The sequence below is a fragment of the Triturus cristatus genome, chromosome 12 (assembly GCF_964204655.1).
Source record: "Triturus cristatus chromosome 12, aTriCri1.1, whole genome shotgun sequence".
Lineage (NCBI taxonomy): Eukaryota > Metazoa > Chordata > Amphibia > Caudata > Salamandridae > Triturus > Triturus cristatus.
The window spans coordinates 264,282,578-264,298,920 of record NC_140595.1 but is presented as its reverse complement, the minus strand read 5'-3'; the positions used below and the strand labels follow the sequence as shown (position 1 = coordinate 264,298,920).

The 16,343-nt window shown below is 44.8% G+C and overlaps 1 protein-coding gene across 3 annotated transcripts in view; it reads left to right on the top strand.

The window, feature by feature from the left end:
- Positions 1 to 16,343, top strand: part of LOC146775817 (FH1/FH2 domain-containing protein 1-like) — a 2,636,482-nt gene that overhangs the window by 631,632 nt on the left and 1,988,507 nt on the right. For all 3 annotated transcript variants that reach the window (XM_085639988.1, XM_085639986.1, XM_085639987.1), the window contains exon 6: positions 14,476 to 14,570. In XM_085639988.1, the coding sequence (XP_085496114.1) occupies positions 14,476 to 14,570 (95 nt within the window). The remainder of the gene's footprint in view (positions 1 to 14,475; positions 14,571 to 16,343) is intronic.

Here is a 16,343-nt window from a genome sequence, read left to right as displayed (position 1 = left end):
AGAACATTCTAGGCTAAAATGTTTGAGAACAGCAGCACTATAAAGTGACATCAGATGAGATAAAGATAAGTGTGATGGCTTGATTTGCCATCAAAGGGGTAATTGATAGAGCAGCGATTACTGCTAAAAGATTTTATGACTAAGAAATATTTTATGACCCTTTTCCGAGAGAAAATGGTAAATGCTTGCAAATAACACGTTATGAGAAATGACACAAACATGCGAAATATTGTTACTGCATCGTAAAAACATGCAGAAGTAAGGTAGATTAGAAATATTCATTCAATGAGTTAGTTTGTGATTTATTAATGAAAATCTATCATTGTATTAACGTGCTAGAAATGTGTAAAATGGTAAATTCTCACATTAGGTTTATTGCTAATCAACTTGATATTCATATGAGTGTGAACATTAATAAGACTACATTGAAAACAATATGAATTAACTTGGTTTTATGTGAAATTTAATGAGTGATATTGCATGTAATAACATGTACACTGAAAATGACAAAAGAAAAGTAGGTGTTGCACAATCATGATGAACCAAGCTTTCATGAAACGTCTCTAGAATGTATTTCATAATTATATTAATGATTTAGATTATAAACAAGAATGTTTAGAGAAAATATTAGCTATATGTATATGTTGGTATTTTCAAAGTTTGAGTACCCTATACTTTTATTGCTTTCAACTATATTGAAATGATTACCAGTGCATCAATGATATATTTGAACTTATATGCTTTAGTCTTCCTTTAAACTTATGATTCACTATTAAAATAACTTTGCGTTAATTAGCTTAAATTCATGTAGGCCTCATTCCTAAAGTGAAATAGTTGACTGTTACAACCAAGGCCTATGGAAACATTCCACACTATTGTCAGTTGTATTTAATTTTTTTTAAAGAACGTATTTTATTGTCTCAACAGCCAAGTACAGTCTGGTTCGACCTGAGTTGTGGGTGAAACCAGCAAAATCCTGTGATACATCTATATTGTCGACATTCATTTTATCAAAACTATACAAGAAAGATACAAAGTTAGATAAAACTTTAGCATTCAATGATGCAACCTGTTGTGCTACATCTGTACATCTGCCCTACAATCTCTTGTGCTGGTACCCCCCACCATTCCATCCTAAATACTAATGCATCACTTGATAATACGATTGCCTGCCTCCCTAGTATCCCATTATTCGTGTATCTATTCTCAATGGGGTGACGGGCTCAAAATAAAGGCCTTGATAGTCCTCCCTTCTCTTCCAGATTTAGGGTGTTTTTGAAGGCATTCCCCTAGCTTTAAATATAGCTAGCTCCATACCCATGCTGTGGTTCATCCCATTTATTCCAAGTACCCAACAAGGGGGGAGAGTTGGCCTTCCACAATTTAGTGATATCCTGTTTCACCAATGTGAGGCCCAAAAATAGTGACGCTTGTAACTATTGCCCCCGATCCCTTCTGTAATGTGTAGTAGGGCCAGTCTCGGCGACAAAGGAATTTCCCAGCCCAGCACCTCAGAGAGGCATTACCGCACCGCAAACATATAGGAGATGTCGAGCCCTGCCCTACAGTCTGTCTGGTGTAATATACCGGATGCAGGTATTTGAATTAAATGAGCCACAGTCGCGAAGCAGTGGCTGCTCCACACTGCGATTCCAGCGCTGCTGTCCAATCAAGGGGACCTAGGTCTGAGTGCTTAGTCTCTCGGAGTGTGTCTAGTGTAGTAGTGCTGTTTGTAATGAGGGATTGGTATATTTTAGTAATTTTGTGGTCCCCAAGGTCCCCATAAAAACTTTAGCTTCCATTGGGTTAAATTCGGGCAGGGTCTCAATTTGTGTAATATAGGGAGATAGGGCATGCCGGAATAAGAGAGAGTCATAAAACTGCATGCGAGACATGGCATATTCTCTTTGTAGCTCTTGGAAAGACTTCAATGACCGACACTGCATGACCACCCCGAGCATGCATATACCAATATCATCCCAGCTTCGAAATCCTCCCAGTGTGGCGAGCTGAGGCAAAAGACCATTGTGTCACAGGCAGTCTCCCTGTTAATTTGCCCCCACCATCCCATCCTACGCAGTGATTGCTTCCAGGTTCCCAATGCTACCCTCATCACCGGTGGCAACGCCCGAAGCGCCGGTCCCGCGTATAGTTTAGGGTGAAAGGTTACATCGCCCATCAACCAGCGCTCCACTGCGCATGCCAGGTCTCGCCTATCCTCTACCATCATTCATTTAGCACTAGTAAATGGGATGGTGCATAGTAGGATTGAATGTCTAGGGTGGCTATCCCCCCACAGTATGTAGATTGAAAGCATGTTCACAAGGCCACCCGAGTGAAGCCCCCCCCCCAATATCGCATTTATATGTTGGAACCTCGTGGTCGGTATCGGATATGGATTTATTTGAAGAGTTTTATATAGCGCTGGCTAGACCCGGTGGCATCAGAGCGCTTTACATGAGGATCAGTGAGATACAAATTACATCAGTTACAAGAGCATATTAAAACATGGGAAAAGAAAAACAAGGTTACACAGCAAAACATGTGTTACTAGAGCATAGAATAACAACAACCCATAGAAAACAATGTTACACGGCCACATGAGTAAATAGAGCATAACATAACATAACAGACACATGTCCTTTGGGACATAGAAGGAAAGGGAGGAAAAGAAAAAGGTATTAGGAATGCAGCTCCGGTCAGGCAGACCAGCAAGGGAAGAGCAACTGGGATGGGAGGCAGTCACAGGATCGAGGAGGGCAGGAGATCGCCGATCACAATCAGGTTGTCTATTTGCAAAGGTTCAGGGCTGAGATTGGCTCAGTTGTCGGTAGATCATTGGTAATTCGTTGGACGAGAAGGGAGACACAGTGGAGAGATGAGGAGAACTGTGTCCAGCTGGGAAGGTGACGCCCGAGGGGGTGAACCAGAGCCGATCTCCTCTATAGCTGTCTAGGCAGCTCCACCGGGCATTGGCCATGTTGCTCTGTCTCATACATACATGGATATGTGTTTGCATTGTTTCATTTTTAGATAATTCTGAGTAAGATGAGGCTTTCTTTTTGTCTCTAAATTTGCAACTCACTCCGCATTTAGGAGTTTGTGCAAGATTTCTAACCCTGTGTTTCCTTCCACTGTTACCTGTGATTAGCGCCTTGGGATCGCCTGTGTGCTTCTAGCTGCCAGAGCAGGGCGCCTCGATAATGTAATTTTTGTGCCCTTGAGTCTTCATAGCAAGACAGGTCTCCAGGACAGACCGTCGATCCATGGCTCAGCCTCGACCCGAGTCAGGGAAAAAAATTATCGAGTAGAGGGGACCCCACACGGCAAGACAAGCGTGAGACAGTAGCATTACTTAAGGGCTGCACCATTGAGAGGCGCACCAGGCAGGAGTTTCGTCGGCAGGGCACGGCCGCAGCCAGAGAAACCAGACAAGGCTGCGGGCTGCGTTGAGGCAAGGTGCTGACCTAAGGTCCAGAGATCGGGTCGCAGCTCCAACAGCGGTAGCCCAACGCGGCCAGTAACACACTAGCTAGAAGCCTCACTGGGGAAATCAGGGCTTCGCCATTTTGGGGCGCACTCAGTGGGAGAAGTCATCTGCAGCGGCAAAGAGGCAACCAAGAGGACCCGAGTGAGCAGCGGGCTGCGCGGTGGCGAGGCGCAGACCAATATCGGAGATCCAGCTGCAGCTCAAAACGGGGGGGACCCCACGGCCAGACCACGTCTGTAAGTAGCCTAACAGGGGAGCCATGGATTTGCCACTTTAGGCCCACTCAGCAACGCCATTAGGGATTATCTCATGTTAAATAAGACTGAACTTACAAGCAAAGCTTTTTTGGCACTCTGAGCACTGATAAGGTTTGTACCCCTTCTGGGTTCTCTTATGTTTAAAGAGATTACCTTTACGAGGGAAGCTTTTCTGGCATTCAGTGCACCAATAAGGTTTTTGACCTGTGTGTAAATGCTCATGTTGAGGGAGACAGTTTTTCAGCCTGAACGTTTTTTTAGGCATTCCGAGCACGGATGAGGTTTTTGTCCAGAGTGGATTCTCGCATGTCAGATGAGACTGACCTTACAACTGGAGCTTTTCTGGCCTTCAGTACACTAATACGTTTTTTGCCCAGTGTGTTCTCTCATGTAGTTTAAGATTCCCTTTCTGACTAAAGCTTTTCAGGCATTTAGTGCACTGATAAGGTTTTAGTCCAGTGTGTGGTGTCTCATATTGAATGAGATGGTATGTCTGACTAAAGCTTCTCTGGCATTCAGTGCGCTGATAAGGTTTTAGTCCAGTGTGTGTACTCTCATGTCGAATGAGATTGTTTTTCTGCCTGAAACTTTCATGGCATTCTGAGCACTGATAAGGCTTTTGCCCAGTGTGGATTCTCTCATGTAGTGTTGGGTACCATTTGCGCTTAAATCTTTTCTGACAATCAGAGCATTGCTAAGGTTTCTGGCCAATGTGTGATCTCTCATGTGAGGCTGCCTTTATCGATGAAACTTTTTTGGCATTCAGAGCATTGATACGGTTGTAGTCCAGTGTGAGTTGTCTCGTGACAAGCGTGACCAGGTTTCTGACTGAAACTTTTCCAGCTTTCAGAGCAATGATAGGGTTTCTCCCTGGTGTGGATTCTCTTGTGTCGAGTGAGACTGCCCCAAAAACTGAAGCTTTTTTGACACTCGGAGCACTGATATGGTTTTTGTCCAGTGTGCTTTTTATGTGCATAGTGAGACAAGATTTCTGTCTGAAGCTATTTTGGCACTCTGAGCACTGATAAGGTTTGTGCAGAGTGTGGATTCTCACATGCTGAATGAGATACCTTTTGAGACTGAAACCTTTCTGGCACTCAGGGTACTGATAAGGTTTTTGTCCAGTGTGAGTTCTCACATGCTAAATTAGAGAGGATTTGTGACTGAAAGATTTCTGCCATTCGGATGATTATGCATCTGATAGAGTTGTAGTTAATTTAAAAAACTGTTTTCTTTGACTTCTCTACTGCGCGGGGCACTTGTTACAATTATGGGAAAGTGCCCTTTTGAACTTACTATGTCAGTTTCTCAATGTGACATTGTTCAATGTGTCACATGTTGGATAACTTAAGGAACTGCATAATTGATCACCTATTCTTCCGGATTTTGTGTCTTCTTTACTGTTGCATCATACTCATCCTATACCAACTGACCAATGGGCTGAGTGGTCTGACTAATGGAGGTGATGCCAGGAGGTGTCATCGTGCAACTGGACGAGTATAATCGCCTATCCTAAGGGGTCTTAAGAGGGAGAGAGCTTCATTCGTACTGCTGTGATCTCTACTGTTACGGTGGTAGACAAAGACGGATCTCGATCTTATCGGACTGTACTGGCTACTTGGAACTTTGCTGAACTTTCCTGAACTAGTCTTTGCTAAAGGCTTACCTGGCTATCTATCCAGACTGACGCATACACTGTGTGCGCCTGGGGGTCTCCCTTGGCTGAGACAGACTGCACCCCCTCCTTGCTAATTTTTAGGTCTCGCCTGACCCAGCGCATGCGCTGGTCTGGCGAGACATTTTGTGAGGGCTCCAAAAAGTGCTACCAGGCCAGCCTAGAGCTACAGAGCATGTGCGCGGGCACGTGCGCCGCGCTTGACCGAGGTTACTTTCACTTTCACGGCCGCTTTGTTTGATCGCGATCACTTTTGCGGCCGCTTGGCTTAGCCCATAGGTCTCGCTTTTGGGACCTTATAAGTATTTAGTTATGCAACTGTTGCATAGCTAAACACTTATAAGGTCCCAAAGGCGAGACCTATTGGCTATGCCAATGCTTGTTTAGGTTGAGCCTGGGCAGCACATGCGCTGCTCTGCGAGCTATGTTGTTTTGGAGTAGGTACATGAAGCACCACCCACTCTCCGCCCATATTTGTCATTGGTGAGTGTCATTGTCCTTCGTAAATGCTGGCTTCTGATTCGTTATTAGACTTGTTAGTCGCTCCTTAGTACCGCCTCGTCTTCATCTGTAACCTCCCATTAGGACTGGTCCTTTTACTTCGGTTATTACATGCTACGTCTTTTTTTTTTTAAGTCTGTAAGCACTACTGTCTTTAATGAGTTTCTCTTACTGTAGGAGGGTTTCTCATGCGCTGTTGTGACCACCGGCTTGTTTAAATCGTAGCAAACGGGGAGCTCTTCAGGGGCCATGGGAGACAGAAGGGGTAACTCTACGATGCCTTTAGGGAGGTCAAAGGTGCGTGATGTAAATTCCGCTAGATCTGGAATGTTTATTTTCTGAACGAACATCTATGTTAAACATGAATATGCTTTAGGTTTGCTCCTCTGCTCACTTGCAAAAAACCATGACCTCAACAAAGGGCTCATACCTGCTTTTCTCAATTTGTTCCTCTGTGAAATGGATTCAAAAAGAAGGAAACTCTTTGGCTGCAAATGTCTCTTTGGGGACACACTCCCGTAAGCGCGAACGGGACTGGAAGGTATTGGAGTGCTTTACTGAGCAGTTGCTTTACTGAGCAGTTCTCCATAAAAAAAAATCCTGGCATCTAGTGGGCTTTCTGCCCCCCCCCCCCCCCGGGTGGCAGATTGGGGGCTATTGCCCCATCTGCCTCAGGGGGGCAAAAAAACTGCCGTTTTGCAGGGGTCATTGACATGCCTATCTCAGGCTGCCCCCCACCCCTAAATGCAATTTAAAAAAAAGAAATCCTGGCATCTAAGGGGCAGAAAGACTGAATATCCCCAAGAACAAATAGGCATAGGCCCTTGTCCACGGGGCCGCTCCCCACTCCCTGGTGTCCAGTGGGTGGATCCCTGCTTGGAGATCACCCTACTGAGGTGATCCCCAAGCAGGGATCCACTAGGTAGGGGTACCATTGGAAAGGGGAGATTCTCCCCTTTGCAATGATACCTCTCCTGGCATGCTATGTGCTCTGGGGACTGAGCCCCCTGAGCACAAAGAAAGTGGAACTGAAATGAGCCTATCAGCTAATTTCAGTTTCGGTTTCAGAGAAGTTACATCAGCGCAACGTACGTGCAGATAATTTCCTTGAAACCAGCAGAAAAGCCTTGGGAGCTGGGGAAGCCCTTCCCCAGCTCCCAAGGCTGTTTAGGGCTCAAAGAAATGCCTCTGGTGCCCGCACCAGAGGGATTCCTTTAAGCACTAAACAGCTTGGGGGCTGGGGCGCCTACAACAGAGGTATTTCAAGTGCCATGTGCACGGACGGCCGGGAGCCATCCGGCCCACATGAGCACTGGTGCATCGACTGGTTCCCTGCCATCCGACGCATCGAAAGAGTTAACGTAAATCTCTTCCAATTAAACTGATAAAACAAACTTAACTAAATTTGACTCTGCTACTGTGACTTATTTTTCTTTCTGAAAGTGCATTTACCTCATGACTGAACAGAAATGCAAGAGAGAAGTTTCCGAACGTTAAATCCTGATGCTAATATTCTTTATTTTAATAACTGAACTTTTAGTTTGTAAGATCCTTTCCCGCCTACAGTGGTCATATTTTATATCTATTATATTTTCCTGAGAATTATCTAAACAAGCTGAGTTTTTAATTTGTAAATACAGTTATCCTATTCCTGATCATCATTGGATGACTTCCAGTTCCCCCAAATATCCGACCACTCTCAGCTCAGAGCAAGGTCCATTGGAGGACCATTTGGTTTAGTAAATAACTGGAAAGTAAATAAGGGCCCAGTAAGCGCTACAGCACATGTGAAAGGCTTTGCTTGCGTTTTGGCCTTGCCAACTATGGAATAGAGTCAACAGTAAATTGTAAACTCATCTGGGCCTTAAATGAGTGCCTCTCTTGTATACATTTTTCATGATATTTCAATTTAAAAAAACGAGACTGAGTGTCGGAGAGTAGGATCTGCTTCACAGGTTACCTCCACTTTTTGCTGGTGTTTAACTGTTTTTCAACTTTAGTCTGGCTGGGACCCTGCTATTCAGGGCCCCAGCCTAGCTGCTTCCTCTCTAAAATGATTGCATGTACTTTAGGTACACCACAGATTGGATCCTGAGGTACCCTTGTGAGTCCCTAGTATATGGTACACTATGTACCCAGGGCATAGGTAACCCAGAGGCCTACCAGGGGCTGAAGCATGTATTATGCCAGCCCTGGAAAGCCACCCAAAAATGACACCACAGGTCTGCTATTGCAGCCTGGGTAAGGTGGTGCATGCACCCCTTACTCTGATATAGGTTACCTGTATCACTACATATATACACACATATAAACCTATAAGCCACTCCTTTGGCAGGCCTTATCAATCCTGAAGACAGAGTGCTTGGTTCTTATGTGAGGGGTTCTGCATGAGCAGAGCCCCTCTGCAGCGTCGGAGTCCATTCTCTGATGCTGTTTGTAGTGCAGCCTGACCATATACTCTAAGTGCATTATAACCCAACGGTAAATGCTAACTTGGAACTTGCTGCAAAGAAACATGTTGTGTTTGGTGTCAAACACCTTAGAATCATACCCCCACACCAGTAACTCCAGAGGGAGAGAGATGACAGCACTGGTATACCCGGTTGAAACTTAACAGAGCCCTGGCATCACAAAATGGATGCTGCAGCCACAGACACAGGTCTGGCCTCCTGCTGCTCACCGTAACTCCGGCAGGGGAGGCCTGGACAATAGGTTTCCTGTCACAGGGAAGTGTAACCACCTCCCAGACAGGCTTATGTGTATTGGGGCTGGGTGGGAGCACTCTGAGTGCTTTGAAGTCCTGCACTGGGGGCACATTTGTGTCCCTGTGCATAGTCCAGCTCAAACCGGTTCAGGGGCTCCCAACCTGCTCTGGCGTGAAACTGGACAAAGGAAATGGGTGTAGCCACCCCTCTTTCCAAACCCTCCCATAGGTGGGTCCCCAGAGCTAGTCCAACCCCTTCCTTAGGTATAAGTAAGGAACCTCTGTAACCAGAACTTTAGATATCCCTGGACGAAACCCTGAAGCTGAATCCTGGAACTTCGACGCTCTACTCAAGACTAGAGGACTGAAGAAATCTCCCTTGGGGTCAAGGAGTCAACTCTGGCAGCCATCAATACTCACTCCAGACAAAACGATTCTCTCTGCATCCGTCGTCTGAATGAATCAGACAAGCATCCATCAAAAACTCTTAAGATGCATAGCTTCTCAATTATTAAATTCATTGAACTTAGTGTTTGAGTTTATCAAGCCTCTACATGAATTCATCAATGGTTTCACCAACTTTTAGGTGTTTTTGACTGAAAATGTATCTTTTGTAATTATTTGGTATTACACTGAACTTGAGATTCAACGTTTCTTTAATCTGATGTTATGCAATTACTTCGTCAGTACTTGGCTTTTTTTTTTTTTAACTACTTTCACACCATTGGTATGATACTAGGTGAATTGGCGCCACTCAGGAGAGGTAACACATATATTGGTTCAAGAAACAATAATATCAGAGTACGGTGCTGTAAAGTGAGGAGAACCACCAACCTTCCCCAAAATGCAGCCAAGGCCTACACAAAAAGCAAAAGAATTCCTCAGCACGTGTCTACGGTGTAACACAACTTTTAACTGCAAAATGTATGCACAAATATCAACACATTGTTATTTGTGCTTTGTTTCTGTTCTTTAGTCTTGTCACATCAATGTCCTTTCTCAGCCAACACGTGTTTCGTCGCATGCAATGTGAAATCATCCCGTGACTTTCTCAAGGCTTCAATATCTTTGGTAAAGGCCTTTATGTGGTGATAATTCCATACCACAAGTGAAAAAAGTAAAATCTGTTCTCAGCGTTCAATAACCAGTTCCACATTTAAGTTGGATCTTAGTACGATTCCAACTCACATGGATGGCTCAGTAAGCACAACCCCCAGTATTTCTCATTGAGCCAACAGTGCTGTGGAATGATTACTCTTTAATGTATTCAGTAAGTCATTTATTTCTTTTCTTCTAAATGTCAATTTGCATTTTCTGACACTTGGTTGATCTCTGCCTTGCAGCGTTTCTGAGCGCAGGTTTATTTAGCATGTTATGATTATTAGCAACTGCACTTCGTGAAACCTGGTTGAATCCAACTAAAGCGTTGACACTTGTATATACAACTTTATCTTGCATGGTAGCCTTGTATATGGCCTGACCTGCAGGTTCTCGGCCATTGATGTGTAGATTCTTTGCAACACTTATGTTGTCTTCACCTGCTTTACAGCGGCTGGAGCAGTGCTTTGACTCCCCATGCATGAAGGATCGATTCCGTACTTCGACAACGACACCCGTGGCACGCATGAGCAGTTTACTTGGACGATAGCAAACTCTCTGGGAGAGCATGGTCATTCTTCGGGTAACTTATCCCTGTATCGTCAGCAGTTCTATTGTCCACCAGCGTGTGTAGGGAGGGGCCAGGCAATGGGAGGAGGGAGAAGGAGTGGTTGGTGCACTTTTAAGTACGCGTGTCAGTTTAGCCGACCGTCTTAGGCTGGCCAAACTGACATGCGTACTTAAGTCCTTCACTGCACTATCCACAAACAAAACGGCAACCGCCATTTCAATGAGCGAGCATTAATCCTGCCCGCTCAGGCCAATCCCCATGCTGCTCTCATGCTTGAGAGAAGCGCAGGAATTGGATGGCCAGGAACTGGTAACAGAGAAGCATGAGGCAGCTGGCAGCACCAGGTAAGTCTTTTATTGTTATTCGTTTTATTAAATCCCCCCTGCATGTTCCCCCAGCGCATCACCCCCTGCAATCCTTCCACCCGCTACTCTTTTTCTGCGCTGGCCGCCACTGCCAGCTGTACTGTTGTCCGGATCCCTAATTCTTATTGTTTTAATTATAGGTGAACATGGATCATTTATGTGCTTCATGACAGGTCTCACATATTGTGGTCTTGTTGGACAAGGGTGGGTACTCAAAGTGCAACCCTCATACTGGTGAAAGACTACCTCCTTCACCAGGAGTTAAGCAGCACAAGCATGGTGGTGGCAGCATACTGTGTAGTGATCAGTAGTAGTGAACTGGTCCTTTTTTACCTGTGTCACTGGAGAGAAGTCTACAGGCTCATTCACCTTATTAAAGTTTTGCTGCTGTGTGCTTAACTCAACCCTTGGCCTACATCAGGTAGATGTGGAGTGCTGCACAGCACGGGAATAGTGACTCTGCGCTTGTTGTGTGTGTGCCTGTGATGGAAAAAGTACAGGTACAGAACAGTACTTTGCAGTATGTGTGTGGTGAGTGCATTAGATGGCTTGAGTATATTAAAAATGTTCTGGGTAATCTTGACCACCCTGAATACTATTCGGAGCCTTTAAGTTTAAGAGAGGCCCAGAGGAAAGACCTTAAAATTAGCTGACTAAGTTACCTGGAAGATAAGAGAAGAAATGTGGAATTACAGAAAATAAGCTCACCAGCTAATAGACCCATCTGCTAGAGTCCAGCCTTATTTAGAGCTGCTAACAAAAGAACATGATAGATTTTTGCTGACGCGACTAAGACTGGGTATTTTCCATAGGCTTGTCACTTTTCCAGTCCAGAATGATTGGACAAGAGAGCTGTGTAAATGTCCATGTGACGATGTGTCCGCCCAATCGACCATACATGTATTATTCTTTTGTAAATGTTACTCTCGCAATAGAAAAATGTGGATCCTGCCGCTCTTAAGGCAAAGTGGCCTAAGACAATGCCATCCTGCTTTTCTGTTTTTACAAATATTAGGAGAACAGATGATTGTATCAGTTTTAATATTTTTAAAGAATGTTTTAAAATGCAGAAATTCGATCATGATGTAATCAAATTTTAAAGCTTATTGACCCCAGCTGTGTACCAATCCTTTTTTTTAAAAATGATGACTTTTTATCTATTGTGTATGTACATTCAGTGGTATGTCTTTTTATTGTGCTTTTATGATTATCGTGTTTATAATCGAATAAAGCTGATTGAATTGAGTGTATGTATTGATTGTATGAATGCCTGTAAGGAATGCATGACACACGAGATGTAGTGCTGTGCAGTGCATGCGCAATGAGAGCATGTGCTGGGTTATGTGTGCTTGTGTGAAGTACAATACATGAAGGGATGAAGTATTATACAGCACATACATAGTAAGTGTATGTGCTGTCCGTGGGTGTTTTTGTAAATAGCACACCCTGGTTAAATATAGAAAAGCGTTTGCATTAAACAGGTGCACAGACTGGAGTGTGTGCTGACTGCATGTGTACATGCAAGGGTACAGTGCATATAGGTACTAGTGCTGAGCAGTCAGGGTGCTGTGAATGCACACTGAGTAAATGTGCCTGCAATGGTACATTACATAGAGGACCCTGGGTTCCATTTTGGGAAGCCCAGGCCTTCCTGCTGAAGTCACGCGTTGGAGCGGAATCGCACCAGACAGATTTGTGTTTTTGCTGCATTCTTGTGAGCTGAGTGGGACATACTCTGGAGAGAAATAAGAAGAGACTCCCTTTACACTTCAAAAGACTGCTCTTTTATTCAGTGGTAGAACAAGAAAGGGGCATGACAACTCTCAGGAAGGATGATGGGGCTGTCAAGTGGATTATAAAGGGTAGATTTGGGGGGGGGCATAGCATTAACCTTTTCATGCACATATGATTGTGGCAGACATCCAGGTGTGAACTCTAGTTACTCCCATGAATTCTGTTGTAGGACGATCCACTTCAGAGTCTTGCCTGCTTTGATAGACAGTCTTTCATGAGGAGAGAAGAAAATCAGAAGTGTTCACTTCAAAAGAGGCAGAACCCCAACATAAAACATAATAGACTTGGACCCTAAATTACATTTTGGTGTCTGGGAATGAACTATAAGAAGGGGAGGTTGAGACCCCCAAATTTGCCTTCTGCCAAGCAGCCAGAGGGGCAATGTAAGAAGGGGACTGGGTGTTAAGGCCTGCTTGTCCCCCTGCTGGGTGAGGAAACATCACCCTGGACACCAAGAGCCTGGAGCAGCAGCACCTGCCTGCGTGCCAAGAACAGTATGCCCTGTGAGGAAAAAGAGTGTGTTGGAGAGAGTGCGGTCCAGTGAGGAGCCCTGCAAGAGGATTCTCTGAGCAAAATGAGAGGCTATGCTGTGTCGGTTGTAAAACATCCATGTGCCGGGAGAGAGCCACTGGAGACTGAGCCAAGAGTGAAGTCCCTTATGACCCTGGGCGAGCCGGTACCGCCGCGCTGTGGTGACTCCATGTGCCAAGGGGCCCTCAGTAAAGTTACTACTGCTAAATCGTTGGGGCCTTTGACCATCTCGGTCTAGGCATTTACACCAAGAAAGTCAGCACCAAGTACTGCCGCAACTCCTAATGCCAAGAGGGGCTGCTGGTACCAACGTGCCAAAGGATTCAGGTTGCTACCCGAAAGATAGCCTAAGGCTATGTTCCCTGGGATTGACCCACACTGTTAGGTAACTGCACCTGACTGACGTGAGGACTGCTGAAGACGCCATGGACGACAAACCCTCCCTGAGCTCCAGTTGGAAGTGGAGAAAGGATTGCCTTACATCCCAGACTCCTGCCCCCACACCCAGGTAAAGCCAACTTACTGTGTCTTCGCAAGCTGGGAACTGCTCCAACAACATAATAGAGGCTGCGCTACCGGGTGCTGCAGCGTGGGCCGCGAGCAGTCAGACTTCTCCGAACTGAGCAGGACTTGAGGGCACCTGCGGCTCCGCTGAACTCATCCATACTCCGAGAGCGGGTAAGTCATTAACTGGGCCAGATGGGCCAGAATAATTGGCTGCTAATGGTGCTACGTTGCATAAAGACTTTTGACTAAAATCCTGAAAAGTCCAAGAGCAACTCGTGAGCATGCCTAATAGTGTACATTCCTTGGATGTGGCCACCAGTGAATGGGGAATAACATGTTAGACGACGAAAGGTGGGAAAGAGATTTGCCTGACAACTACTGTAGCCCTAACCTCAATGGGGGCTGTGTTGTTGCTTCTGAATGTTGTACACCTTTGCATGTGTAGAATTAGAAATAAAATATTACTTTACTTTGTATGAAAGAAAGGTATTAGACTGGGTATTGATTTATTGTTTTTACCGTGTGACCTTTGAGGTATGAGTCATGTTCACTGACCTGTATCTACACTCCCCCTGAGACAACGTTCACTGCTCGACTACAGCTACCACTGAGAGTCAAGTGCTGAAGGGGTACTTTACTCAGTTGCTCGGGTCCATAGTAGATTGGGCCCCATGTCATCGGGGGTAAAAGGCCTCAACCACCACAGTTTGGTCCAGTAGCCCCTGCATGCCCTGTGGCCCTCTTAAAGGGGTTTTGACAGTGTCCGCCCAAAAATATTGATTCATGGTTTTATGCCCTGGTGGGAACAACTCTGTCAGCATGTGATGCTCTCTCTATTTCATCCTCTGTCTAGATACCCAGAAATGGGAGTATTCTATGACTGACAGGGCGCTATAAATATGCATTAGATAATTAGTTGACAGAATGTTCTGCACTAGTGAGATTATTTCAGTGACATTTAATTTTACTGTATTTCCTGCAGCTCTCAGTCAAATCATGCTCTTTGTGGACGGGATGATGGGTGTTATAAACCACAATGAAACTGTCCAGTGGCTGTACACGCTCACCGGAAGTCCAGTAAGTGCATCTAAATGTACGCAGTGTTGATTGCTCATCTTCGCTATTGAAATTATACCCATCATTTCTTTTCTCTCAAAAATATAAAATCGTCAGTACAAATGCCATTTTTGAGTAAGCATGGCAGCATGTGAGCAATTTTATGTTAAGTTTAAATATGATCATTTGTATGATGTAATTTACTATGCGTTATGCACTTTCTTAACTTGGATGCCCTTTTCCCAGAGGCTGAGTGATTTCCTTCGATGAACTTGCATGGTTGCTTTTGTGTGTGTGTGTGTGTGTGTGTGTTTATTAGAGATTCTGGTTAATACTAAAGTAAAATGAGTTAGATTGTGCTAAAATTCTTTTTGTTTTTTTGAAACCATCTTTTTATTGTGTGTTTTATACCTACATTTCACAACATACAGCACGAATTACAGTGTAGAGGCGTACTAACAAAGAAAAAGCTAATATGATTGCTACATCATAGAACACTACACTTTCATCACTTCCAAGACAAGTTATCACAGTAATGAGAATGGTTGCAGGCAATGATGACAGTGTATTTGATGTCTGAGGGTACACGAATTATATACGTATATGAACAGCAATACAAAGAATCTTTTGAAACACCAGTTGTCAGAACTAGTTCACACCTGCTGTATGTAACAAAATTAGCAGTGCAGTGCCAGTACCAGTGTTGAAGAAAAATGTATAGAGAACAGAATTGTAATGTCCATAATGCGCTGAGTCTGCAGAGCGTCGCGTTAGACTAGCGAGAATCGACTACTGCCGTTGATTAGGGGGGCGATTAGCATCACTCAGGATAGCGTGCAAGCTACTCCATGAGTACTTCCGAGCTCGCTGCTAGGGGGTATTTGTGCAGACCTTTGGTGTCATCGCAGTGCAATGTCTGACTCTCAGCCTGAGTCCCAACCTCCATGGAGGAAGCCCAAGCAGAAGAGCGGGGAGTTGAGGCGACCTCCACCTAGAGCAGAGGTCTTCAAACTTTTTTACTCTGAGCCCCCCCTAAGCAAACTGTTTTGAGGTCGGGCCCCGCTCCAAAACTTTATGACCAGTATTGGGGGAGCGGGAGGGACATGGCTGCGTGCAGGGAGCGGGGCTTATGAGATGATTTCAGGAATACTTTTTTTTATAGCTTATGAATTGCACCAAATATGAGACTTGTAAAACAGCAAATGCATCAGACAAAAACAGATATCCCAAACAAACTTCTCCCCATAATTGGGGTGTTGTGAGCCCCTCACACTCTTTGACCGCAATGCAACTATACCTGCTGCACTAATGATAACTGCAGTCCTGAGTAGCAGGCTATCTCCTTTGCCTTTTTTACCTCTTTCCCTCCATGATGGATCATCACCTCTGTCCTAATGCTTGAAAGGACAATAAGCTCTGATGCCCCTTTTTTAAAAGGTAGACAGTCATAATTGTGATACAGTGGGCCCCTCAAATCCCTGGGCCCATGTCCTGCTGCATCTGCTCCTTTATGATAATCAGTAGTGGCCACTTACACACTTGGCGGCAGCACCAGCTTCACTAATAAATGTCTCTTAAAAAAATAAAAAAAACACTTATATCGTCCCCTTCTTTGGGGTATCACTCTGAAGAAGCGGTCTCTGGCCATTTGTAAACACAAAAATGAGTCACCATACAGTTCTCCCTATTCTGCGCCTTCTCTTTGACAATATCTAGGAATCTCGCTCCTTTCCTCTGTCTTCCAGACCATTACTGTGAGGCCCCAGGGATCGAGAGGATTAGGGCTCTGCATCT